Below are 26,841 nucleotides of genomic sequence, written 5' to 3'. Positions count from 1 at the left end.
ATTACAACCCCTCCATTCACTCACCACTCCCATTGTCTTGTTTGCTGAGTATGCTCCCTATTTTCTTAATACCTATACTGCATCAATGTCACTTCTCTACTACCATAAACTTCTTAGCCTTTTACTCTGGGCACCCTCACCATCTGCTCTTCCTCCCACTTTGTTAACAGCGTAAAAACCATCACTTATCAGCCCCCTTCAGTTCTGAAGAAGAATCATATTGGATGTCAAACATTAACTTTGTTTCTATCTCTACAGATGCTGTCAGATCTGCTGCGTTTCTTCAGTTTTTCTGTGTTTTTAAAATATATACTGGAGTCATCAATATGGTTGTTGGTGCCGCAATACCGAACAACACTGAAAAGGCTCAATGTAATTTGCAAATAAGCACAACTTGCAGAAAAATCAACACTCTCAATATTCCCATCTTTAAAAACAATTTGTTTTTAAAAATTGTGAGACAATTGAGGCAGTTTTATTTAAGACTCTTACATTGTGATCTGATTAGTTTCATGATCATTGCAGCACATAAGCATCCACTGGATCATGTTCCAAGAATTGAGATGTATTTCATACCCCTTTTCATTGACTTTTAGCCCAAGGAATACATCAATTTAGTAATTTATGTGCTGATTTTTATTAGTATTTGGTAGTGGATTTTGCACTTAGATATTGAATTGTAGACATCATTCAAAATCCCACATGTGGGGAATGGATAAAAGAGTGGTTGAAGAGAGGAAAGTAACAGTGTCTGAAGAGATCGACAATAGACAGCCTTCTAATCACTACTTAGTGGACAAGGGTCGAAAAGATGTGTTTTTTTGGCTCAAATATCTGCAAGATCTTGTTATTTTCTAATTGACAAGATAAGAACTGCGGCTATTTACCTTTAAGAAGTCCTTGGATAAGGAGTGCTGAAGTTTTTTTATAATTAAAGATCGAAACCTGATGACCCTGAAAAGAACTGCCTTAAAAAGCCACAAGATGGGCAGGGCCAAATGTGAATACAACAACCTGGAAACAATTCCAGAGCAGACAGAAACTGTTCTGAGGAAATCTTACTGAATGCAAAATAAGAACTCTGTTTCTCTCTCTTTGGGTGCGGCCAGACCTGCTGAGTTTATCCAGTATTCTGCTTTTGTTTTGAGCATGCACACTATTTTATCTTTATCGCAGATCAGTGAGGATTGGATTAAAAAAAAAGTGCCACTGTTGTCTGACATCCTGAAGGGGGTGTGAGCATCGGCCTGAAGGGGGTGTGAGCATCGGCCTGAGTGACACACTTCACACAATAAACTTCAGAAGCTTGAGAAGATCAGCGTATTCATCAGAGGAATTGGTCAGGTCAACCTTTGAAGTCTTTAACAGTCTTGTTCGGCAGTTTGACTACCTCAGAATGGACCTGGAAAGGCCAATTGCCAGTTTTATGAGTTTATTTGTTGCAGCTCCATGTACAAATATTTATGAATATATACTCAGTAAAGAAACTGGATTTCACTACACACTTGTTCTGCAATGTTATGTATCCAGAGGAGGAGAAAGTGAGGACTGCAGATGCTGGAGATCAGAGCTGAAAATGTGTTGCTGGAAAAGCGCAGCATGTCAGGCAGCATCCAAGGAACAGGAGAATCAACGTTTCGGGCATAAGCCCTTCTTCAGGAATGAGGAAAGTGTGCCCAGCAGGCTAAGATAAAAGGTAGGGAGGAGGGACTTGGGGGAGGGGCGTTGGAAATGCGATAGGTGGAAGGAGGTCAAGGTGAGGGTGATAGGCCGGAGTGGGGTGGGGGCGGAGAGGTCAGGAAGAAGATTGCAGGTTAGGAAGGCGGTGCTGAGTTCGAGGGATTGGACTGAGACAGGGTGGGGGGAGGGGAAATGAGGAAACTGGAGAAATCTGAGTTCATCCCTTGTGGTTGGAGGGTTCGTAGGAGGAAGATGAGGCGCTGTTCCTCCAACCGTCGTGTTGCTATGGTCTGGCGATGGAGGAGTCCAAGGACCTGCATGTCCTTGGTGGAGTGGAGGGGGAGTTGAAGTGTTGAGCCACGGGGTGGTTGGGTTGGTTGGGTCCGGGTGTCCCAGAGGTGTTCTCTGAACCGTCCACAAGTAGGCGGCCTGTCTCCCCAGAGGAGGAATCAAGAAGGTGGTTAGTTGGGTAAAAAAAGGTGTGTACAATTTCTTCACTCATTTTACAATGAGGGTGTGTTTCAATAAATGGAGGTCAGGGACATGGTGTAATGTAAGTACAGGAAACCTAGACCTATTCATGTGATCCTAACAACTTTAATCCATATCCATGGAATATTCCATCTGGAGTTAAACTTGAAGCAACAATCTTGTTCTTGGAGTCAGGCAGACACTGCAGCGTAGGACTAAGGAGTGAAAGTGACTACAGAGAGAGAAAGGGATGAAGTCATGGAGGGATTTGAAAACAAAAATCTCCCTCAAAATAACACTGGGAAGAGAGAGCTATTCTTTGAGTTTTATTCCTGAACACTGTTGGAACTGTGCTTAATAAACAGAACTTCACTGACTCAATGAAACAGAATCATTCATCAGCAGAGCTGGAGCCTTAAGATGTCCATTCAAGCTTATAACAGGGTCTTTACCACCTCACAGTTTCAGGAACCCAGACACAAAGATACCACTGCCATCTGCAGATCTAACTAGTTATGACTTTAAATCAAATCAAACTTGCAAGCTGCCAAGTTTACAGGGTCAGGAACAGTCTGTAGACAAACCTCGGATGGAACCTGTTAGAAACTGGATCTAATAGAACAGAAATATTACAAGTTTTAAAAAATTATTTGTGGGTCATTGGCATTGCTAGCTGGCCAGCATTTATTGCCCATCCTTAGTCACATTCCTGAACTGCTGTATTCCAGATGCTGAGAGTTAACGCACAACGTCCTAAGTGAGGGAATTCCAAAATTTTGACCTAATGACAGAAAGAAAACAGCGATATATTTCCAACACAGAATAGTGAGTGGCTTGGAGAGGAACATGCAGGTGGCGTTCCTATGTGTCTGCTGCCCTTGTGCTTCCAGATATCAGTGGTCGTGGGTTTGGCCGGGGCTAAGGATCTTTGCTGAATTTCTGCATTGCACTTTGTAGGTAGTACTGCTGCTCCTGAGTGCCAAAGGTGGAGGGAGTGGAAGCGTGTGGATGTGGTGCCAATTAAGTGAGCTGCTTTGTCCTGATGGTGTCAGATTAGATTAGATTAGATTAGATTACTTACAGTGTGGAAACAGGCCCTTCGGCCCAACAAGTCCACACCGACCCGCCGAAGCGCAACCCACCCATACCCCTACATTTACCCCTTTTAACCTAACACTACGGGCAATTTAGCATGGCCAATTCACCTAACCCGCACATCTTTGTGACTGTGGGAGGAAACCGGAGCACCTGGAGGAAACCCACGCAGACACGGGGAGAATGTGCAAACTCCACACAGCCTGAGTCGGGAATTGAACCCGGGTCTCTGGCGCTGTGAGGCAGCAGTGCCGCCATGTCTTGAGTTTTGTTGAAGCTGCACTCATTCAGGCATGTGGGGAGTATTCCCTCACACTCCTGACTTGTACCTTGTAAATGGTGGGCAGGCTTTGGGGAGTATTTCTAGCCATTGACATGCTCATGTAGCCACGGTGTTTATGTATGGCAAGTTAGAGTCATAGAGTCATAGAGATGTACAGCATGGAAACAGACCTTTCGGTGCAACCCGTCCATGCCGACCAGATATCCCAACCCCATCTAGTCCCACCTGCCAGCGCCCGGCCCATATCCCTCCAAACCCTTCCTATTCATATACCCATCCAAATGCCTCTTAAATGTTGCACTTGTACCAGCCTCTACCACATCCTCTGGCAGCTCATTCCATACACGTACCACCCTCTGTGTGAAAGAGTTGCCCCTTAGGTCTCTTTTATATCTTTCCCCTCTCACCCTAAACCTATGCCCTCTAGTTCTGGACTCCCTGACCCTAGGGGAAAGACTTTGCCTATTTATCCTATCCATGCCCCTCATAACTTTGTAAATCTCCATAAGGTCACCCCTCAGCCTCCGACGCTCCAGGAAAAACAGCCCCAGCCTGTTCAGCCTTTCCCTGTAGCTCAGATCCTTGTAAATCTTTTCTGAACCCTTTCAAGTTTCACAATATCTTTCCGATAGGAAGGAGACCAGAATGGCACACAATATTCCAACAGTGGCCTAACCGATGTCCTGTACAGCCGCAACATGACCTTCCAACGCCTGTACTCAATACTCTAACCAATAAAGGAAACGCCTTCTTCACTATCCTATCTACCTGCGACTCCACTTTCAAGACATTTATCTGAATTAAACTCCATCTGCCACTTTTCAGCCCATTGGCCCATCTGGTCAAGCTCCTGTTGTAATCTGAGGTAACCCTCTTCTCTGTCCATTACACCTCCAATTTTGGTGTCATCTGCAAACTTACTAACTAACTGTACCTCTTATGCTCACATCCAAATCATTTATGTAAATGACAAAAAGTAGAGGGCCCAGCACCGATCCTTGTGGCACTCCGCTGGTCACAGGCCTCCAGTCTGAAAAACAACACTCCACGACCATCCTCTGTCTTCTACCTTTGAGCCAGTTCTGTATCCAAATGGCTAGTTCTCCCTGTATTCCATGAGATCTAACCTTGCTAATCAGTCTCCCATGGGGAACCTTGTTGAACGCTTTACTGAAGTCCATATGGATCACATCTACTGCTCTGCCCTCATCAATCTTCTTTGTTACTTCTTCAAAAAACTCAATCAAGTTTGTGAGACATGATTTCTCATGAACAAAGCCATGTTGATGACTTCCCATGCACAAAGCCATGTTGTTGTTGGTAGTGGGGATTCGGTGATGGTAACACCACTGAATATCAATGAGGTGGTGGTTATATTGACTCTTTTTGGAGATGGTCATTGCCTGGCATTTGTATGGTGTGGATGTTACTTGTTACTGGTCAGCCCAGGCTGGATATTAAACAAATCTTGTTCCATTTCAACATGGACCACTTCAGTATCTGAGGAGTTGTGAATGGTGCTGAACACTGTGCAATCATCAGCAAACATCCCCATAATATGTTGGAGATAAGGTCTTTGATGAAGCAGCTGAAGATGGTTGGGCTTAGGATACTCTGAAGATCTCCTTAAGAGATGTCCTGAATCTGAGGTGACAGATCTCCATCAACCACAGTAATCTTTCTTTGTGCCAGGTATGACTCCAGCTAGCAGAGTATTCCCTTAAGTTCTGCTCGGGCTCCTTCATGCTACACTCAATCAAATGTGGTCTTGGTGTCAAGGGCTGTCACTCTCACCTCACGTCTGGAACACAGATCTTTTGTCCATGTTTGAACCAAAGCTATAATGAAGTCAGGAGCTGAGTGGCCCTGGTGGAACCCAACTGGGCATCACTGAGCAGGTTATCGCTGAGCAGATACGGCTTGATAGCACTGTTGATGACACCTTGCATTGCTTTACTGATGATTGAGAGTAGACTGATTGGGCGGTAATTGGCTGGGTTTGATTTGTCCTGCTTTTTGTGTACATGACATACCTGGCAACATTGCCAGGTAGATGCCAGTTTTCTAACTACTCAAACAGGTGAGGAGAGTGGCAAGTTCAGGAGGACAGGTTTTCAGTACTACTGTTGTCATGGCTGACAGCCTTTGTGGTACTCAAAACCTCCAACTACTTCTTGATGTCACATGGAGTGAATCAAATTGACTTAACAGTGGTACTTGTGATGCTGGGGACCACTGGAGGAGGCGAACATGGATCATCCACTCAGCACTTCTGGCTGAAGATCATTGCGAATGCTTCAGCCTTATCTTTTGCACTGATGTACTGAGCTCTTATATCAAGGTTGGGAAATTTGTGGAGCCTCCCCCTTCAATCAGTTGTTCAATTGTCCACCACCATTCATTACAGGGTGTGGTGGGACTGCAGAGCTTGGCTCTGTGTATAACTTGCTGTTTTTAATTTTTGGCATGCAAGTGTTCTTGTTTGGTAGTTTCACCAGGTTTCCACCTTATTTTTGAGGTATCAACAAAGAAATTGCTGGAATAGTTCAGTAGGTCTGGCAGCATCTGTGGAGAGAAGCCAGAATTAATGTTTCGGGTCAAGTGACCCTTCCTCAGAAGTCCTTATTTTTAGGTACTCCTGGTGCTTTTTCTGGCCTGCCCTCCTGCACTCTATATTGAACCAGGGTAGATCCTCTGGCTATATCATAATGGCTGCTTGGGGTATATGTGGCCCATGAGGTTGCAGCTTGTGCTGGAGTTAATTCTGCTTCTGTTGATGACCCACAGTGCCTCATGGATGCCAGGTCTTGAGTTGCTAGATCTGTTCAAAGTCTGGCCCATTTCAAACAGGTGATGGTGCCACACAACATGATGAAGGATATTCTCATGGACAGATGGATCTGAAGCTGGCAGATTGGTAAAGATGAGGTCAAGTATGTTTTTCCCTTATTAGTTCTCCCACCGCCTACTGCAGACCCAGTCCAGCAGCAATGTCTTCAGGATCCAACCAGGTCAATCAGTCGTCTGCTGCCAAACCACTCTTGGTGATGGACATTGAAATCTTCCACCTCGAACACATTTTATGTCCTTGCTATCCTCAATGCTTCCTCCAAGACACACAATGTGGAGGGGTACTGATTCATCAGGTACCTGGTAATCAGCAGAAGGTTTCCTTATGCACGTTTAACATACGTAAGGAAATTCATGGGGTCCAGAGTCAATGTTGAGGACTCTGAGAGCAACTCCATGCCTTTGTCATACATGACTTAGTTAGCACTCTCAATCTCAGTCTCTGTTGGTAGGAGCTCATTGTATACAAAGGGGATGCTGCATTTCCTAAATAACACTTGTAACAAACAACACATTTAGACACTGTGAATTTGTCGAAGTTGCTATATAGATACAGGTCTTTTTTTTCCTTAAGGAAACATTCTGCTTCCTAAAAATTATAAACCCATTGATGGAGATAGTGACAATACCCACAGTGAGACTGATCAATAAAGTAGAGACAGGACTCTTATTGTAGGATCCTGAGTATTTCAATGAATTGGGTCACACTATGCTGACAAATTAGAGCATTTGGATTAAGAAGGATAAATTTATTGTGAGTTATAAATCAATAGAGAGGATAGATAAAACAGCAGACAGACAACACCACAATACTAAACTCTGAATCAACCAAAATGACAAAGCATTTGAAAATGATTCAAGATCTTTCCTATTACATGAAATGAATCTCTGAAGACTGTAAGGTGAACATATCACACCATTATTACATTGAAATATGATAGGTTGAGGGAACCCAGATCTGCAGAGACTCAAACCCCCACTCTCTCCCCATACTCAGGATAGCTGTCCTCCCAGGCAGGAGTACAAATATCACCCATGGTATTAGTCAAATACCTGTCACCTGAAGCGGATCTGTCTATGGGATGAGGTCTTGAATTCATCAGGACACTTTGCAAGAAATACCAAATTCAAGGAGAGGCAACATTCATACTGTTTGAGTGGAGAGTGCTGGTTGGCAGGTTAACTCTGAATGGTACAGACAGTGCTATGGATAATGATCACGTTAATGATCAGTGACGGAAAATTGTTAATTTTAAATGTAGGAATTTTAACTTGTCATTGATTAGTCAAGATATTGTCCTGAGAAATTAACCAGAAAACCATCTTTTTTGATGAGTTGAGAATGGTAGTCAATGTTTTATTTATTGTGAACAACCAAAAACTTATGTTTGTTTCATATGAGCCACCAAGCTATTGGAAGATTACCTAATTACCCAGCATCACACTAGCACTGAAATTCATATCCACCATTGCTCATTTATTACGGTAGGGAGGACATACTTTTGGCTTGATGGCCACAGCCTGAGAGTGGTGAGCACTATTCATGTCGCTACGCTATAACTCTAAGTAGAAATTCTGGGGACGGGATAGATATCAACTTTAGGGAACAAATAGAAGGACACTAAAATAATAAAGGAGAAAGCATGAACATGTTGGCAATGAAAAGGATGACTTAGATTCATAAAGTCATACTGCACAGAAACAGACTGTGTCCAACTTGTCCTTGTAACTAAGTTTCCCAAACTAAACAGTCCATTTGCCTGCATTTGGCCCATACCCCTCTAAACATTTCCTAATAATGTACCAGTGTAAATGTCTTTTAAATGTTGTAATTGAACCTGCATCCATCACTTTCTCTGGCAGTGCATTCCAAATATGTGCCACCCTATGTGTCTCAACGTTGCCCTTCAGATCCCTTTTAAATTTGATGTACTTAACCTTCTTGCTGGAAGTTAAATGGTAAACCTAGTACAGTTGTAGGAACACTGTAAAGAAATGTATCAGGAAAGAAATGGGTATTAAAACAGCAGTGCTGATACTGGTGAAATGTGTTCCCTTGGGATACACTGGGGAGTGGTGCCTCTGGGTAGTCAAAAAATTCTTCATTGACAGTGATAAAGAAAATCACAGAATATTTTATTTCACAGGAAGGGGTATTTCCTCATTCTTATATTGAAGGAGCTAAAGCAATAAAGATGTTGACAGTTACTGGAGCAAGACAGTTACTAATGCTGGCTGATGATACAATTTGTCATCCAGAGGGGTTAATGAAGAAGCAAGTACTAACTGAAGATACATGTGGAGGTTACAAACTGATCCAATTATATAGACTTATACTAAAGAGCAAATAGCGATAAAGACATTGTAGTTGGAGTTGTGCAACAAATCCTGTAGAAGGAATTGATTTTATCTTGGAGAACCTGGCTGATTCCAAACTATTGGCCTCACTGCAGATGTTGGGATAGTTTCCTGACTGTGATATGACTAAATCTTGAATTAGAATTAGACTTGAAGAGGTGTCCAGAAAAGGAAGTGACTGGGAACTCAGTTATCCAACAAAGTTTCGAAAACTTAGATACAAAGGATGAAGTAAAAAGAATGAGCCTTATAGGTTTAACTCATCTTTTTTAAAGAAATGCACAAGACAGATCTTGATCAAAGAATATCAGGCAGCCTACTCAGAATCTGAATCAAAACCAACAACTGAGTATTATTATTTATAAGATAAAATGTTAATGAGAAAACAGAGAACACTCAAATATCAGCCAATAAGGACTCAAATTGGTCAATTAGGTGGTGGTCCCAAATGAGTATGATAACAAAATGTTATGAATGGCTCAAAAAATTTCAATGCCAATTCACTTAGCTATTAGGAAAATTCCGGCTAAAGTACTGAAATATTTCCGTTGAACCACAAGACTACCTGAGGACTTCACCAGACATGTCATTTATGCCAGGTAGCAGGGAAATCCCAACCATTAATTAAACTTGCGTTTTTAATTCCAGTGCCAGCTCGTGAAGGACCATTTACCAGCACCTCAATAGAATGCATAAAACCCAACCTGAGTTCAGTATTGGGAATTGCAACTTTTTAAACAATTATATATGTTTCGACAAGATCTCCTGGAACAGTGCCTTGGGGAAAATAATAATAAAACATGAGAGTGGAAAGGTTATTTTTTTTAGAAAATATGGATAACACAAAGAAATCTAATCATATTAAGATTCAAATGTTGTGTCACGGGATTGATTTAAATAAATCCTGCATAGTTGCAGGGAAACAATTTAAATCTGAAGATTATCATCCCTAATCTCAAGGAGCATTAGATGAATACCATTGAACTTGAGGGGCCATAATTTGAATTTACTGTTAAGAATGCACAAATTCATTGAGATAAAGGAATTCCCTTGCTACAGTTTGCCGTTAATGACGCTGTGATGATTCCATGATATCCAGTCCTTTTGAAGACACTTATGGAGGAGCTTAGAGGTTCCCCTAAATTTTGCAATAAAAATTTGTTAACCAAGCTTTCCAAACAGTCGTACATATAAAAGGTACAGCCCCCATAGTCCTACCAAACCGTCGGGTTACTTTCTCATCAAAAGGAGATGATTGGTCGTAGTTTAACCTGAAGGGCACCACACCTCATGCCAGGGGAGAAATCGAGACTAGTCCTTTGTGGTAACCTCGGACAGTTGCAATGTAGAGTAATGCTGTCAGCATGATTTCAATTCCTGCACTGGCTGAGGTTACTATAAAGGGCTTTCCTTCTCAAATTTTACCCTTATCGAAGGAGAAACTGAGGAAATACTTGGATTGACTGTGAGAGACGTCAATCAGAGAGCCCACCCACTCTGCACATTGTCTCCGCTTCCTCTTCCAGAGCTGGTTCACTTCCTATAGGGACTGAAAACCAGGTGAGGAGATGGTGAGTGAAGGAGCAGCTTTTAGACAAATTGTATCCCATAATATCCACACCAATCTTCAGGCAGTCTGACTATCCTGTGGGCAGTCAGGGGTGGAAATGTCCCTTGTGCTGTGTGAGAAGATCCAGCTGAGAGAGCTGTTTACTCGGTGCTTTGTGCTGAACTGTTTGACTGGTGCTGTGTGTTGGATATTGAGTGTGTTTATTGGAAGCATTTCCCTCAGATTTCCAGGCTGCTTTATTGATGGATCAATCCTGAATATGGGAAGGTGAGTTGTAATTATCTGGGAAGTGCAGAGGGTCTGAGGATTCTTACTGATTTCCTTTTGTTGTGTTGTGTTGTGTATGTGTGTGCTGGGAATTGGTTATTATCCTGTCGACAGTTAATTGGTGAATTAATTGAGGAAAAGACGCCACCTTTTCCCAGGCTCTGGTGATCATAAAACCTTAAGACAAAGGAACAGAAGTAGGCCATTCAGTCACCTCCTCCCCATGCCCTAGTCAGTTCCCCGGATGTCCCAGTTGTTAATGACTCACCCCAGCTATCCAGTCACTTCCATAGCCTTCCTGCCCAACCAGTCACTCTGGGTTCCCAGTTACTTTCTCCAGAAACCTGGACAGTAATCCAGGATTCCCTGATTAACCAATTGGTGCTTCCAAGCAATTGACCAATCAGGAGCTCTGTGATGCCAAGTGATCAAATTCAGAAAGAGCTGTTCAAGGACCAAGGTACAAAGAAAGAAGAGTTCACAACACCCTCAGCTTGAATCGCTCTCATGCCTGTGCTGATCCATTCCCCCAAACACGACCCACACGATCACGTCTTCGCCACCACATCACTGATACGTGCTCATCACCATCTCACTCACACACCCTCTTTCACCTGTACAATCCATCGTCCCTCTCACCCTGGACCTGATTCTCAGCTCCAGGCCTAACTCTCAGTCCCTCTTGCTTTGTTGCTTTCAACTGTTCCTCTCTAGCCCCCTCTCACCCCTCATCAGGAGACCACTTTAACTCCGTTTCACTCAACATCATCTTTGGCCTGATACACCCCTACCCTAAGCACAATTATCGTCCTTACCCATTCCCCTCAACCCTGACCTGAATGTAATTTCCTGGCCTGATTATCTTCTCAATTCTGGTCCAACTCCCATCCCCTTGGCCCCAGCCTGAGTTTCAGGGGTGGCACCATGATTCAATGGTTAGCACTGCTGCCTCACAGCGCCAGGGACCCAGGTTTGATTCCAGCCTTGGGCAACTGTCTGTGTGGAGTTTGCACATTCTCCACGTGTCTGTGTGGGTTTCCTCCGGGTGCTCAGGTTTCCTCCCACAGTCCAAAGATGTGCAGGTCAGGTGAATTGGCCATTCCAAATTGACCATAGTGTTAGGTGCATTAGTCAGAGGGAAATGGGTTTGGATGGGTTACTCTTCAGAGGGTCAGTGTGGACATGTTGGGCCAAAGGTCCTGTTTCCACATAGTAGGGAATCTAAACTAATCTCTCACTACCTAGCCCAACCATTCCCTGCTATCCCTAATTGTTCATTGCCTGATTTTTCTCCCTTTCCCACATGGCCTGGCTCTCACTCTCTTCGTACACTCCCCCCTCAACCTAACCCAACCGCCCACCTAATGGACCAAATTCCAATTCCCTCCTTCTCAAGTCACAGTCTCCCTGAAAATCTCCAAGACCCTTTTTCAGACTTCCCACCACGGCATAACTACAACTCACCAATTCTCCTCGAACTGCATTTTCCAAACCCACAACCTGTACCATTGGAAGGATAAGTACAATAGATACTTGGGAACAACACCCACTGCATGTTCCCTTCCAGATCATGCATCATCCTGACTTAGCACTATATTGCTGTTCTGTCACTGGGGATCAGTCTACAGCAGATGAACTGTAGTGGTTCAAAAAAAGTCCTCATGGGCAATTATGAAAAGGCAATAATTGCTGTCCTTGCCGGCCACATCCTCTGAAAGTATAAACAATAAGGAGCAAGGAGTTGGAGTTTAACAAAACAAAGAAGAATTTGGAGGCAATTATGTTTCGTTTTCGTGTTTTACAGAAGAATTGCACTGTACATATCAGAGAATTCAGAGAAAATGGACACTGCAGATAGATCCTGACCATCACCCAAGGAACAACTGCACAAAGACATCCAGTCCCTTTACAGCATTGCTCAACCCCGAGAAGATTCGGCAGTGAAATCAGTCAGGCCGGGGAGGTTTGACATATCATCAGATCTGAAACTGGTCAGTGGTGTGGAGCCTTCCATCAGAGCCAGCCTTTCGTAAGGTTCAGCTGTAGTTGAGACTGAGAAAAACTGCAAGTGGCTCCCAAGTGTTTTGCAGTGTGAGGCATCTGAGGAGACTTCCAGAGGTTCTGAACATATTTTGCAATTGTTGTAAATGCAAGGACAACTTAATGGAAGAGAAACTGTTCAAGTGTGAGGTCTGCAACCGAGCTTTTGCAAAGTCATCAAGACTTATGAATCACCAACGCATTCATACGGGGGAGAAGCCATTCAAATGTGAGGTGTGCAACCGAGCTTTCGCACAGTCATCAACACTCGTAAATCACCGACGTATTCACACTGGGGAGAAGCCGTATGTGTGCGAGGTGTGTGACAGAGCATTCTCACAGCCATCAAACCTCCGTGTACATCAACGTATTCACACAGGGGTGAAACCATTTACATGCGAAGTGTGTGACAAATCATTCTCAATGTCAGCTAACCTCCGTTTACACCAACGTATTCACACAGGGGAGAAACCATTCACATGCAACGTGTGTATGAAGTCATTCTTGAATCCAGTGCATCTCTGCATACACCAACGCATTCACACAGGGGAGAGACCATTTGCATGTGAGGTGTGTGACAAATCTTTCTCACAGTCATCAAGCCTCCGCGTTCACCAACGCATTCACACAGGGGAGAAGCCATTTGCATGTGGTGTCTGTGACAAGTCATTCTCACAATTATCAAGCCTTCATGTACACCAACGCGTTCACACAGGGGAGAAGCCGTTCACGTGTGAGGTGTGTGACAAATCATTCTCACAGACGTCGAGTCTCCGTGTTCATCAACGCATTCACACAGGGGAGAAGCCATTCACGTGTGAGGTATGCAACAAATCGTTCTCAAGCTCATCAAACCTCCTGCTCCACCAGAAGATTCACACAGGGGAGAAACCCTTCACATGCAAGGTATGTGACAAATCATTCTCAGGATCATCAAAACTTCTGCTGCATCAAAGGATTCACATCGGGGAGAAACCATTCAGGTGTGAGGTGTGTGACAAATCTTTCTCGCAGTCATCGATCCTCCGCATCCACCATCGCATTCACACTGGGGAGAAACCATTCAAGTGTAATGTGTGTCACAAATCATTCTCACAGTCATCAGCGCTCCGGACACACCAACGCACACATACAGGTGAGAAACCATTCATGTGCAATGTATGCAACAAGTCATTCTCAAGGTCATCAAGCCTCCTGCTCCATCAGAGGACCCACCCCGGAATAACCCTTCCAGTGTGAGGTTTACCATAAAGATTTTGCGACATCTATCTTCAAATGAAACCATAAGATTTACACTAGGAAGAAACTCTTCTCGTGTGATCTTTGTACCAGGGCTTTTGCTTAGCCATCCCCGTCCATCAAAAATGAACAGAGGGGAGATGTGCTGTCAGTGTGAGCTCTGTAGTAAAGCCTTCACACAATTGTTGGACCTCCTGAAACATTAACAAACACATATGGGCCAGCCCAGCCACATATGTCATTAGTGTAAACATCTGCAAAAGCTCAATGCACAGGATATTTAGTGGGACTGGGACAGAGAACAAGAGGTAGCTTTCACTCCCATCAAACAACTAGTGATGACATCACCAGTGCTGAGGGATTATGATGTAACAATGGAGTCACCCTGTAGTGTGATGTCAGTGAAACAGGACTTGGGGTAATCCCCAGGCAGTGAGAACAACCCGTTGTATTTCTATCCAGAGCATTAACACAAACTGAGCAACACTATACACAGATTGAGAAAGATGGTCTGCATAATGTCTTTGATTGTGAGCTTTACTATAGTATTAGGAGAGAGCAAATGATGGTAAATCTGACCACAAGCCATTTCAAAGCATCTTTCTCAAACCATTTCAGTCTGTTCAAAAAGGATATTACTTGATTTGTAAAGATATCACTTGGCAGTGAAGTACAAGGAAGGAAGCGTTTGTACATTGCTGACCAGCTGTCAAGAGCTGCATTCTCTTTGAAGGACGTAAACAGTTTGAAATCTTTCAGATTCGGCAAGAACCAACAACACAAGGATGACATGAATCCATCAAGGACACCCCTGTCACAGTAAGACAGCATTGGACAAAGCGAGATGAGGTACAAGGTGGCATCTGTACAAAGGGAACAGGGTCAGTATACTTGAAGAGATGAGGAAAGAGATGCTAAAGCACATACCACACAAATCATTAATAATTGAATTTAGTCTGAATAAGGCAAGAGAGGTGATCTATTGGCCAAACATCAGCTCGTGTAGTGCTTATGATGAATATCAAACTAAACAAGATTAAGAGCTATTCATGACATCCCAGACAGCCCATGGACAAAGCTTGGAGTAGACCTCTTTAGTTTCACTGGAACTGATTAACTCATCACCATTAACTAATATTCAGATAGCAGGGAGTTCGAGCGCTGATGTCATGGATTCCCAGTGAGATTGCACTGTCTGAAAGAACACTTTGTGATATCCCTGACAATGACCTCAATTCCCAAGTGAAGAATTCAGATACTGCATGGATGATTGGGAAATTCAACACCACCCACCATCTCTCATTATCCCCAGTCAAATGGAAAGAGCGAGGCATTGGTGAACATTGACAAAGACATCATTAAAATCTACCACATCTAGGGCAGATATGTACAATGTGATCTTAGAGCAGAGAAACACAGCTACTGAAGGCATGGAAGCTGTCCAGGCTGGTGACTATTGTAATACTACTCCAGACTACATTTCCGATAGCTAAAATAATATTGAAACCAGAAACAGTGCTACAACTGAACTGAATAGCCTATACTGTCACATATACTCAACAAGTACAGTGAAGGTTTGTATGTCACCAGTTACAGCGCTAACTTAGATACAAAAGTACCTCGGCACAACTTCTTTTGTTACAAGATTTGATACAGAAATAAAATGTCTAAGCATTACAGAAGAGTTCCATACAGCAGACCATGCTGGCACTTACTTTCCAGTCCGCACCATATTGGCTCCACGCTGCGCCAGTTACATGCCAGGAGGTTGCCAAGCCAGGATGCCGCTGCACCAGGTCAAGAGGTCACTGTGCCAACACCAGGAAGTCCCTATAGGAAGAGGCCACTGCATTAGGCCAGCAGGTCATCACGCTACGCTGGGAGGCTGCTGTGGGAGAACGCCATGTCATGCCAGATGGCCGCTGCAAGAGGATGCCAACCCATGCAGGGAAACCGCTGCTGCAGGCCCGTAGTCGACACCAGAGGCCGGGAATCATCATTCGCCAGAGGTTGGGGATCGCCACTGGAGGCTGAGGTCATCGCTCACTGAAAGCCACTGATCGTTGCTCCTCGCTGGAGGCCGGGTTAATTTTCGAAGGCCAGAAGTCGAAGAGAAGAAAAGGAGGAGAAGAAGAAGAGAAAAAAACACTAGGAGGAATTGAAAAAAGAGTGGGTGGAGCAGACGAGTTCTTCACTGTTACACATGTCATCCCTAAACTCTCAAAATCCCAAAAAGATCACCAAGAAAATCAATTTCTCTGATTGACTGCTGCTCAGGACAAAACTATCACATCAGTTCTACCTTGAACAGGAAATTCTTGTGACACACTCAACTTTAACAAAGAGCAGGAGAAAGAAAAGTATTCTTAATTTACTAATATGCATCTTAGCTATAGTTCTTCAACATCCCCAATTAAATGCATGCACACACACAATTAAGACAGACAAAAGACAAAAGACAAACGTGGAAAAATATACACAGGATAAGTACAATTCTCAAAATCAAAAGTCCAGATTTAAAAGGTGTGTTCAATTATCTTTTATTAATTTTTAGCCCTAATGACATGATGTTGTCTGTGAGGTGATGGCTATTATTTGATTTAAAAGTTGATTTTGGTCTTTCCTCGTTAGAATTATTCCTTTTAAGCCTTATTATTTTTCTGTTTCTCCCCACATGGAGAGTGAGCATAGGAGAGATGGATGCTTTCTTTTGCAGGCTGTGGATGTTTCGCTCTGCTGCCCTGATACTTACAGCTCTTTAACACTCTGCATCTCAAACAATCAAAAAACTGTCATCAGATACCACTCCTTCACTCAAAGTACACTCTGTTGCATTCGGTCGTGAACTGTCTCCACCATTGCTACAAAAAAAGGGTTTTGCGTGGCTCCAAATAAATGCCAAAATAATTAATTTGATTTTCAAGTTGCAAACCCCTGTATTTTAGTTATGCAATTGCCCAATTTCCATTTCAATTTATAGTCCCTAAAAAAGAAAACTGAAGTCTGTTACAATAATAATGAGACAGTAACAAAAGCAAATGGCTCAAAGTTAAATTTCAGTTAGGCAATGCTTTTGCAGCATTACCAGAGCTGAGGGTTGGAGAGCCAGGATAAATATTTTTAAACAAACAAAATTAAATATTTTTAACGAATGTCAGCACAATTGCTTACTGTGTATAGAGAGGATGTCACCTCAAACATATATAGTGCAAGTGTAAGACCATATCTCTTGTTGCAGATGTATACATAGATGTTCTATTGTGAGCAGTTATGGGTCCTGTATCTAAGCAAGGATATGCTGGTAATGGAAAGGGTCCAGACGAGTTTTACAGAATGATCTCAGACATGAAGAGCTTGTCATATGAGGAGGGTTATTTAGTTTTGCAGAGGTAAATGACTATTTATCAATATCCTTCCAAACTGTTTCATTCCTGCATGAGGAGCTGTAATGTGTAATGAACGCAGCCCACTTAAATTCCTCCCAGTATTTCTGTAATTAACTGTTGCAGCATCCGTGAAGTAGCAGTGACGGAAACCCTCAAATGGTCAATTGTGGAATACTGAGATTCTTGCAGAACAAGAGAACTGGAATTAGGACTGTTAAATGAACAGCTATGTAACATATCAATCTGGGACTGCAGTGATGATTTTAAAGTCCATATAGTATTCCAGCCAAGTCACGGTGAGATGCCTGAATAAGTGGATCCACAAAACTTCTGAAATGTAATAAGGTCTGATCTATAAGACAAAAAAATGTCTGATTGAATTACCATTGCTTTGTTCAATCAAGAAAAATGGAGAGAGAAAAAAAATCGGTGACTGCATTTGAGATACACGGGAATGAATATAAAACATCTGAACAAATTCAACAGCAGATTCAGCTTTGAAGGCAACATTTGATAATGCTATCATTTGATAAGATGTATACATAGTTTCTGGGTGAAGAATCAAGCAACAGTGAGAGTTAGGCAACATCATTTTATGGAGAAACGTATCTTCTCTACCTCATGTTTTGAGCCAAGTATGATAATAACCTGTTATAGTTACTGAAGTATAATAAAGTACACACAAAGGACAAGAACGTCTTCTGTTAATACTTGTGCTCTATCCTCCACCACATGCTAGCAAACAGCACTATAAATTAAAAAATAAAGAATTGGTGGCAACCAACACCTCAAGGTATGAAAATAATGAGGGATGGACAGTAAATACTGATCAGGCAGCAAAGTCAGTGAGTGAAAATAAAATAACAGTAGACACTGGGTGACAATGGTGAGCATTAAATTCTGCAAAAATGGTCTGTTTCTGTACTTTAAAAATTAAAATAAACTGAAAACAATGGTGGCGGAATGAATGGAGAACAGTTAGTAAAACAGTGTTCTTGGGGAACAAGAGCAAGGAAGTGATGTTGTCGACCTCTTCTGAAGTTTTGGGTATAGTTGTGGCACCATGTTATAGGAGAGATGTGAAGGCATTGGAGAGAGTACAAGGATGGTTCCAGGAATGAGAAATATCAGTTATGAGGATAGATTGAAGAATTTGGGACTACTGTAGACATTAGTTTATACTAAGATGATTTGCAATGATGGAGAGAAAACATGAAACCATTACGTTAGCTGAAGCTGGGCTGAGCAAGGTGCAAAACAAAATTAATTAAAATGCTCTTGGGCCATTAGACCAAGGCCTGATAGGAATCTGAAGCAAGTACTGTCTGTCCAAGAAAAATAGACTGGTTAGAGTAGTTAAGGGAATAGCGAGTTTTGAGAAGATTTGTAGCTCAGGTTGAGGTTCTGGATGTGAGTTTGCGCACTGAGCTGGAAAGTTTATTTTCAGACGTTTCATCACCATACGAGTTAACAGCCGCAGTGAGCCTTCAGCAAAGTGCTGGTGTTACATCCCACTTTCTATTTATGTGTTTAGGTTTCCTTGGGTTGGTGGTGTCATTTCCTGTTCTTTTTCTCAGAGGGTGATAGATGGAGTCCAAATCAATGTGTTTATTGATAGAGTTCCGGTTGGAATACCATGCTTCTAGGAATTCTCGTGCGTGTCTCTGTTTGGCTCATCCGAGGATGAATGTGTTGTACCCAGCAAAGTGGTGTCCTTCCTCATCTGTATAGAAGAATACTAGTCATAGGGGGTCATGTCTTTTTGTGGCGAGCTTTCCGCCTGTTTGTCCAATGTAGTGTTTGTTAGAGTTATAGAGATGTACAGCATGGAAACAGACAACTCGTCCATGCCGACCAGATATTCCAACTTAAAATCACCCCTCAGTCTTGATGCTCTAGGGAAAACAGCCCCAGCCTATTCAACTTCTCCCTATAGGTCAAATCCTCCAACCCTGGCAACATCCTTGTAAATCTTTTCTGAACCCTTTCAAGTTTCACAACATCCTTCCGATAGGAAGGAGACCAGAATTGCACGCAATATTCCAAAAGTGGCCTAACCAATGTCCTATACAGCTGCAACATGACCTCCCAACTCCTGTACTCAATACTCTAACCAATAAAGGAAAGCATACCAAATGCCTTCTTCACTATCATATCTACATCCAAGGAGCTATGAACCTGCACTCCAACGTCTCTTTGTTCAGCAACACTCCCCAGGACCTTACCATTAAGTGTATAAGTCCTGTTAAGATTTGCTTTCCCAAAAAGCAGTACCTCACATTTATCTAAATTAAACCCCATCTGCCATTCCTCAGCCCATTGGCTCATCTGATCAAGATCCCGTTGTAGTTCTTGCAAGATATTTTGTAAGTGACATTCTTTTTGCTTGTTGTCTGTATAGGGTCTTTTAAATTCATTAGCTGCTGTTTTAGTGTGTTGGTGGATTTGTGGACTACCATGATGCCAAGAGGTCTGAGTATTCTGGCAGTCTTTTCCAAGATGTAGGGGAGAATGGCTAGGGTTTCTGGGTGCGTTTTGTCTGCTTGTGTTCATTGGGTACCCATTCATTTTGAATACGCTGTACAGGTTATACAGAGACAGCATTCTGGAAACAGTGATCACAATTCCTTAAGTTTTAAGGTAGCTATGAAGAAGGATAAGTCAGGACCTTGCGAGAAGGTACTAAATTGGGGAGGCCAAATTGCATCAGTATTAGGCAGGAGCTAGTGAGTGTTAATTGAGAGGAGCTGTTATCAGGAGAAGGTGGGTACTGCAGATGCTGGAGATCAGAGTCAAAATTAGAGTGGTGCTGGAAACACACGGAGGATCAGGCTGAGGACCAGGAAAATTGATATTTCGGGCAAAAGCCCTTCATCAGGAATGAGCTGTTATCAGGCAAGTCCACATTTGTCATGTGGCAGTTGCTTAAGTATTACAAAGATCAGTGGAGTTGTGAATAGTATAGAAGGTTGTTAAAGGATAGAGTGGGAAATAGATCTGTTGCAGATATGGGCTGAGAAATGGCAAATGAAGATTAATCTGAGTAAGTGTGAGATATTGCACTTTGGGAGATCAAATGTTGAGGAAAAGTATATAATTAATAGCAGGACCCTGAACAGCCATGGTGTATACTGGGATCTTGGGGTTCAAGTCCATCGGTTAAAGACTGATCAAAGTTCAGGCCTGGCATTTTCCAGTAAGGAGGAAGGACAGGGATGGCAAGGTAACAGACTTTTGGATATGAATTTAGTCAAAAGAAAACAAGAAGCATATGTAAGGTTTAGTATGCTAAAATCGCATAGGGAGTGTGAGAAATATACAGAAAGCAGGAAAGAACTCAAGCAAGGGAATTAGGAGAGCAAAAAGGGGTCATGAAATTACTTTAGCAAATACGGTTAAAGAGAATCCCAAGGCATTCTATACATACTTTAAAACAAGAAAATAATTAGGGAGAAGATAGGACCACTCAAGGATTGTAATTGAAGGCAGAAGATGTGGACAAGCTCCGAAGTGACTACTTTGTGTCGGTATTCACCCAGGAGAAGAATATGAAGGATAGTGAGAACAGTGTGGAGCATGCCAATATACAAGGGCATTTTGAGATCAAGAAATTAATGCTCTTCAAGAGACCCAACACCATTTAAGTGAATAAATCCCCAGGGCTTGATGGTATCTACCCTAGATTGTTGAGAGAGGCAGGAGAAGAGATTGCTGGGGCCTTGAACAAAACCTTTGTTTCCTTGCCAGCCACTGGAGAGGTTCTGGAGGACTGGTAAGTAGAAAATGTTGTTCCTCTGCTCAAGAAGGGAAACAGGCACAACTCAGAAAACTATAGACCAGTGAGTCTCTCATCAGTGGTTGGGAAGCTATTAGAGAGAATTCGCCGAGATAGGATTTACATGCATTTGGAAAAGCATGGCCTAATTAGGGACAGTCAGCATGGTTTCATGTGCTGCAGGTCAAGTCTTACAACTTGATTGAATTTTTCAAGAAGGTGACAAAGGTCATTAATGATAATAGAGCAGTGGATGTTGTTCATGGATTATAGATGACTTTCGACAAGGTACCTCATGGTAGGCTCATCCAGAAGCTTAAGATGCATGGAATCTACAGTGACTTCGCCATGTGAATTCAGAATTGGCTTGCCCATAGAAGGCAGAGGGTCGTGGTGGAACAGTGTTTCTCTGACTGGAAGTGCGTAACTGGTGGTGTTCCACAGTGATCCATACTGGGACTTCTGCTGTTTGTGACATATATGAATGATTTGGATGAAAATGTAGATGAGTAAGTTTAAGTTTGTAGGTGGTACAAAGATTGGTGGAGTTGTGAATAGTGTAAAGGGTGTTAAAGGATGCAGCGGGATATAGATCAGTTGAAGGTAATAGGCAGAGAAATGACAGATGAAGATTAATCTGTGTAAGTGTGAGGTGCTGCACCTCAGGAGATCAAATGTTGAGGAAAAGTATGCAGTTAATGGCAGGAATCTGAACAGCCATGATATATAGTGGGATCTTGGGGTTCAAGTCCATACCTCCTGGAAAGTTGCCACGCAAGTGGATAGTGTGGTAAAGAAGGTGTAAAGTATGCTTGCCTTTATTGGTCAGGGGAGTACAAGTGTCCGGATGTCATGTTGCAGCTTTATAAGACCTATAAGACTTAGGGTATTGCTTTCAATTCTGGCCGCCACATTTCAGGAAGGATGTGGAGGCTTTGGAGTGGGTGCAGATGAGTTTTATCAGGATGCTGCCTGGATTACAGAGTAAGGAGAGGCTAGAAAAACTCGGGTTGTTTTCTCTGGAGTGGCAGAGGCTGAGGGGAGACTTGATGGAAATCTATAAATTTATGTGATGCATAGATAACATTGACGGTCAGAACCTTTTTCCTAGAGTTGAAATGTCAAATACAGGGGGCATATTTTTAAGGTGAGAGGGGTTAAGTTCAAAGGAGATGTGAGGGGCAAGTTTTTTTTAAACACAGAGAGTAGTAAGAGTCTGGAATGCGTTGCTGGGGGTGGTAGTGGAGGCACATATGTTAGAGGCGTTTAAGGAACTTTTAGATAAGCACATGAATATGCATGATATAGTGGGACATGGACCAATGACAGGCAGAAGGGATTAGTTTCATTTGGCGTTTTGTTTGGCACAAACATCATGGGCTGAAGGGCCTATTCCTATGCTGTACTGCTCTATGTTCTGTTTTTATAACAGTCAGAACATAGATCAGTATAGCACAGCAAAGGCCCTTTGGACCTCGATGTTGTGCTGGCCTTTTATCCTACTCTAGAATCAGACTAACAGCCATACCTTTCATTGTACTATCTACCATGTGCTTATCCAAGAGTCACTTAACTGCCTCTCATGTATCTGACACTACTGCTATTGCTGGCAGGGCATTCCACGCACCCAACACTCTCTATGAAAAGAACCTACCTCTGACATATCCCCTAAACCTTCCTCCAATTACCTTAAAATTATATCCCCTTGTGATAGCCATTTCCTTCAAGGAAAAAAGTCTCTGGCTATCCACTCTATCTATGCCTCTAAACATCCTGTACACCTCTATCAAATCACCTCTCATCCTTCTTCGCTCCAATGAGAAAAGCCATTGTTCGCCTCAACCTTTCTTCTTAAGACATGCCCTCCAGTCCAGGCAGCATCATGGTAAATCACTCTGCACCCTCTCTAAAGCTTCCACATCTTTCCTGTAAAGAGGTGACCAGAACTGAACACAATATTCAAAGTATAGTCTAACCAGGGCTCTACAAACTGCTGCATAACCTCGCAGCTCTTAAACTCAACCCCCCTGCTAATGAAAGCCAACACACTGTATGCCTTCTTCATAACCCTATCAACTTGATGGAAAATTTGAGGGGTATATGGACATGGATTCCAAGATCCCTTTGTTCACACTGCCAAGAATCCTTCCTTTAACCCTGTATTCTCCATTCAAATTCGACCTTTCAAAATGAATCACTTCATACTTTTCCATGTTGAACTCAATCTGCCACTTAACAGCACAGTTCTGGATCCTGTCAATGTTCCATTGTAACCTACAACAGCCCTCCATACTCTCCACTACTCCTTTGTGACATCAGCAAACTTACTAAGCCACCCTTCCACTTCCTCATCCAAGTCATTTATAAAAATCGGTCACAGAAACGATCCGTTGAACACCACTGGTCATCAAGCTCCAGGCTGAATACTTTCCATCTACCAACTCTCTCCACATTCTATGGGCCAGCCAACTCTGTATACAGACAACCAGATTTTCCTGTATCCCATTCCTCCTTCCTTTCTGAATGACCCTACCATGGGGAACCTTATCAAATGCCTTGCTAAACTCCATGTACACTACATGCACTGTTCTAATTTCATCCAAGTGTTTTGTCACATCCTCCAAGACTTTAATAAGCTCAGTGGTGTGGAGCCTTCCAACCAACCTTCCAACCATAACCAATCTTTCTGAAGGTTTGGCTGTGGGTGATCGGTCAGGGCTGGGAAGAAGTTAGAGTGGGCTCCAAGTGTGGTGAGAGCTTCAATTATTCATTGAGCCTCATGAATCACTGACTCATTCCTATGAAGGAGAGACTGTTCAATTGTAAGGTTTGTGAGGGGTACTCCACAGATTTATAACAACTCCTAACATATAATCTGCATCCATTGAATAATTGTTCACATAAGAGTGGCTAAAAAGACATGAAGCCATTCAAGTGTGAAGCATGTCACTGAGCTTTCAACATGAAATAGCCACCAGCATATTCACAATGGTGTTTGAATGTGAGGTGTGTAACATGAGCTTTGCACATTTAACAAGTCTCATGCAAGGCACTGGCCTTACTCACACAGGGGAGAAGCCATTCGCACACGATGCATGCAGGCAATCGTCTCCCAGTTGTCAACTCTGTAAATGCACCAATACATTTACTTTATGTGCAGTTTCTGTTCTTATCAGTTTAATATTTTGCTGAAATGCTGCGGGTTTGAAGCAATTGTATAAATCTTTCGCCTTTTGGTTCGGAATGTGTAGTTCCTGAGGACCAGAGGAAGAGATTCTGCTCGAGTACTGCAGGTTCGACGCAGCGGACGTGTGCTGGCGGGGGAGAAACCACGGGGATCGTGTTGCGAATTGTCGGAGCTGCTGGAGACCATCGCTGGATCGTGATTGACGTTGGAGGATCGTTTGGTTGTGCTGACCTGCTCTTGGTGGACCTTTATTCTGGCTTTGGCCTAATGCCAATTCAAGTACCAGCCAACCTCAGAGCTATGGCCTCAGCAGCTGCTCGCAGCTCTGGCCTGGGCATTCGCAACACAGTCAGGGTGACGGTGAAGAAGGTGGAGGAGCACACACCGGTCGATCGATGTTCGTGAAGAAGATTTTGCTGGAGTGCTGCGGGTTCGAAGTAGCGGATTTGTACTGCCTGCAGGATTTCCCTGCGGCAGGCTATTTTGATGTGACCTTCAGGAGCATGAAGAATTGCGAGCAGCTCCTGAAGGTCTTCAAGGAGAAGGAAGGGGAACCTCTGTTCTCCATCTTGTCGGCGGTCCCGTTGTGTGTGCTTCCTGCGCAGAGGAGTTGGGTTGTAACAATCCACATGTACAACCCTCACGTCCCAGCAGATGTCCTGACCTTCTTGAGAAGATACATCCAGGTCGAGGCAGAGAGTACCGACGTGGTCGATCCTTTCGGGATCTGGATCAGCAAACGACAGGTCAGGGTAACCCCGAGGGTCGATGCCAGTGGGAACATCCTCCACCCACCCTCCAATTTTGCCATCGGAGGAAGCAGAGGTTACCAGACATACGCAGGGCAGCTGAAAGTGTGCCGAACCTGCGGGAGGTCAGGCCACATGGTGGCAGATTGTAAGGTGACCGTCTGCCGAAACTGCAAGCAGGAAGGCCACCCGACCAAGGAATGTAAGCGGCACCTACACGACGAAGATACAGGCAGCTCTTCCGACGGTGAGGACGGGCGCAAGGAGGGTCGTCACCACAGGAAGAGACAGAGCGCCGCGGGGAAAAAGGAGGGCAGCACCGCCCAAGCAGGAAAAGACGATCCCTCTGAGGAGATGGGTAAAGGCCTCCCCCCACCCGGTGAGAACCAAGAGGTACCCACCGGCCCACAGCTCCAGGTAACTGGGAGCAGCGGTCCTGTGACAGCCCCGCTGTCAGATGGAGAACTGGACTATGCGGACCCTGGGCCCGACCCGAAGACACCACAGCGGGGAAATGGCTCCAGCGTGAAGCCGGACAGCTACCTCAGCCCTTGGAAGGTCCAGCAGTTTGCCGTCACCACGGGGATGCACACAGCTACCCCAGAGGGGCAAGACCAGCAGCAAATGGACACTGTTAACCTCGTAAACTGTTAAAATGGGGTTAAAAATTGCTAGCATCAATGTGCGTAGCATCAAATCGGCTACGCGATGTGTTTCTACGATGGCCCACCTCAGCAGCTACAGGAGATGGTCGAGCTTGTGGGCCCATGGGCTGTCAGTTTGGTCGGGGGGGCAACGATAGCCGCGCCTCCGGCCTGGGTATCCTGTTGCGAGGAGACAACTTCACCATCTCCGAGGTTAAGGAGGTGGTGGGCAGGCGCCTCCTCGTCACCGAAGTCATGTACAGGACTGCTCCCCTGAGACTGATTAATGTGTAGGCCCCAGTGGGTAAGAGTGAACGGTTGGCCGTCCTGCAGCAACTTCCACTGTTGCTGGCTACGTCCAGGCCGGTCATTCTGGCCGGCGACTTCATCTGTATCATTGATGCAGATGGACGATCCGGCGGGGAGGGGACAGTAAACTGGATGCCATGTCCAGACCCCTGGACACAGTAAAAGATGCCAAGCTGCACGACGTCTTCAGCACCCCTGCAGATGGAGCGCAGTGTAGATACACCTGGTCACGGGCAGACGGGTCTATCCACTCAAGGATAGATTACCTGTTTGTGTCCCGAACGCTCTCGGTCAGATCCACCGACGTCAAGCCGGTGTTCTTCTCTGACCACTGCCTCCTGCTGGCCGACTGTCACCTACAGGACGAGCAGCGGGCTGGTAAGGGAACATGGAAGCTGAACACAAAGCTGTTGACCCCGGGAAACATTGATGAGCTCAAGAGGGACTATGCAGGTTGGAGAACCGTGAAGCCCCTCTTTGAGTTCCCAGCAGACTGGTGGGAAACAGTAAAAGGGAACATCAAGTGGTTCTTCATCCTCAAAGGTGTTCAGGAGGCGAGAGAGAGGTGGGGAAAACTGTCCCAGCTCCAGGAAAGTATGCAGAACCTGTTCCTGCTGCAGATGATGGGGGTCGATGCCACGGAGGACCTCAAGGAGGTGAAGGGCCAGCAAGCCTCGCTCTTTGCCTTGGAGGCCTCCAAGATAATCTTCCGGTCCAGGGTCCGCTCGGTGGAGCAGGACGAGACGTGCTCACGTTTCTTCTTCCAGAAGGTGCACAAAGAGAGCTCCATGCTCAACAGCCTGAAGGAAGAAGATGGCTCGATAACGTCATCTCAGGCTGACATCATGAGGATCAGCAAATCCTTCTACGCCAGTCTGTATGACACGAAGCCGACCGACAGCGCGGCCTCCCAGTCGTCCCTGTCCTCTATCACGGAG

General features: G+C 44.0%; 1 protein-coding gene and 1 pseudogene across 2 annotated transcripts; one reads left to right on the top strand and one right to left on the bottom strand.

Moving 5' to 3' along the window:
* Positions 1-26,841, bottom strand: part of LOC122541204 — a 134,360-nt pseudogene that overhangs the window by 64,074 nt on the left and 43,445 nt on the right.
* Positions 10,287-18,762, top strand: LOC122541608 (zinc finger protein 271-like). Of its 2 annotated transcripts, none has more exons than XM_043678482.1 (2): positions 10,287-10,308; positions 12,379-18,762. In XM_043678482.1, the coding sequence occupies exon 2, from the start codon at positions 12,738-12,740 to the stop codon at positions 13,851-13,853; it is 1,116 nt and encodes a 371-aa protein (XP_043534417.1). In that variant the 5' UTR covers positions 10,287-10,308; positions 12,379-12,737; the 3' UTR covers positions 13,854-18,762. The 2 variants fall into 2 exon arrangements, with proteins under 2 accessions (XP_043534417.1, XP_043534416.1); XM_043678481.1 differs by lacking the exon at positions 10,287-10,308 and adding an exon at positions 10,449-10,574.

This window comes from Chiloscyllium plagiosum, chromosome 37, assembly GCF_004010195.1.
Source record: "Chiloscyllium plagiosum isolate BGI_BamShark_2017 chromosome 37, ASM401019v2, whole genome shotgun sequence".
Taxonomy (NCBI): Eukaryota; Metazoa; Chordata; class Chondrichthyes; order Orectolobiformes; family Hemiscylliidae; genus Chiloscyllium; species Chiloscyllium plagiosum.
The sequence above is the reverse complement of the archived record's forward strand: the minus strand, read 5'-3'. Positions and strand labels throughout refer to the sequence as shown.

Excerpts from the sequence above, each read along its gene's own strand:
- LOC122541608 (XM_043678482.1), top strand. The coding sequence starts at position 12,738 with ATGGAAGAGAAACTGTTCAAGTGTGAGGTCTGCAACCGAGCTTTTGCA.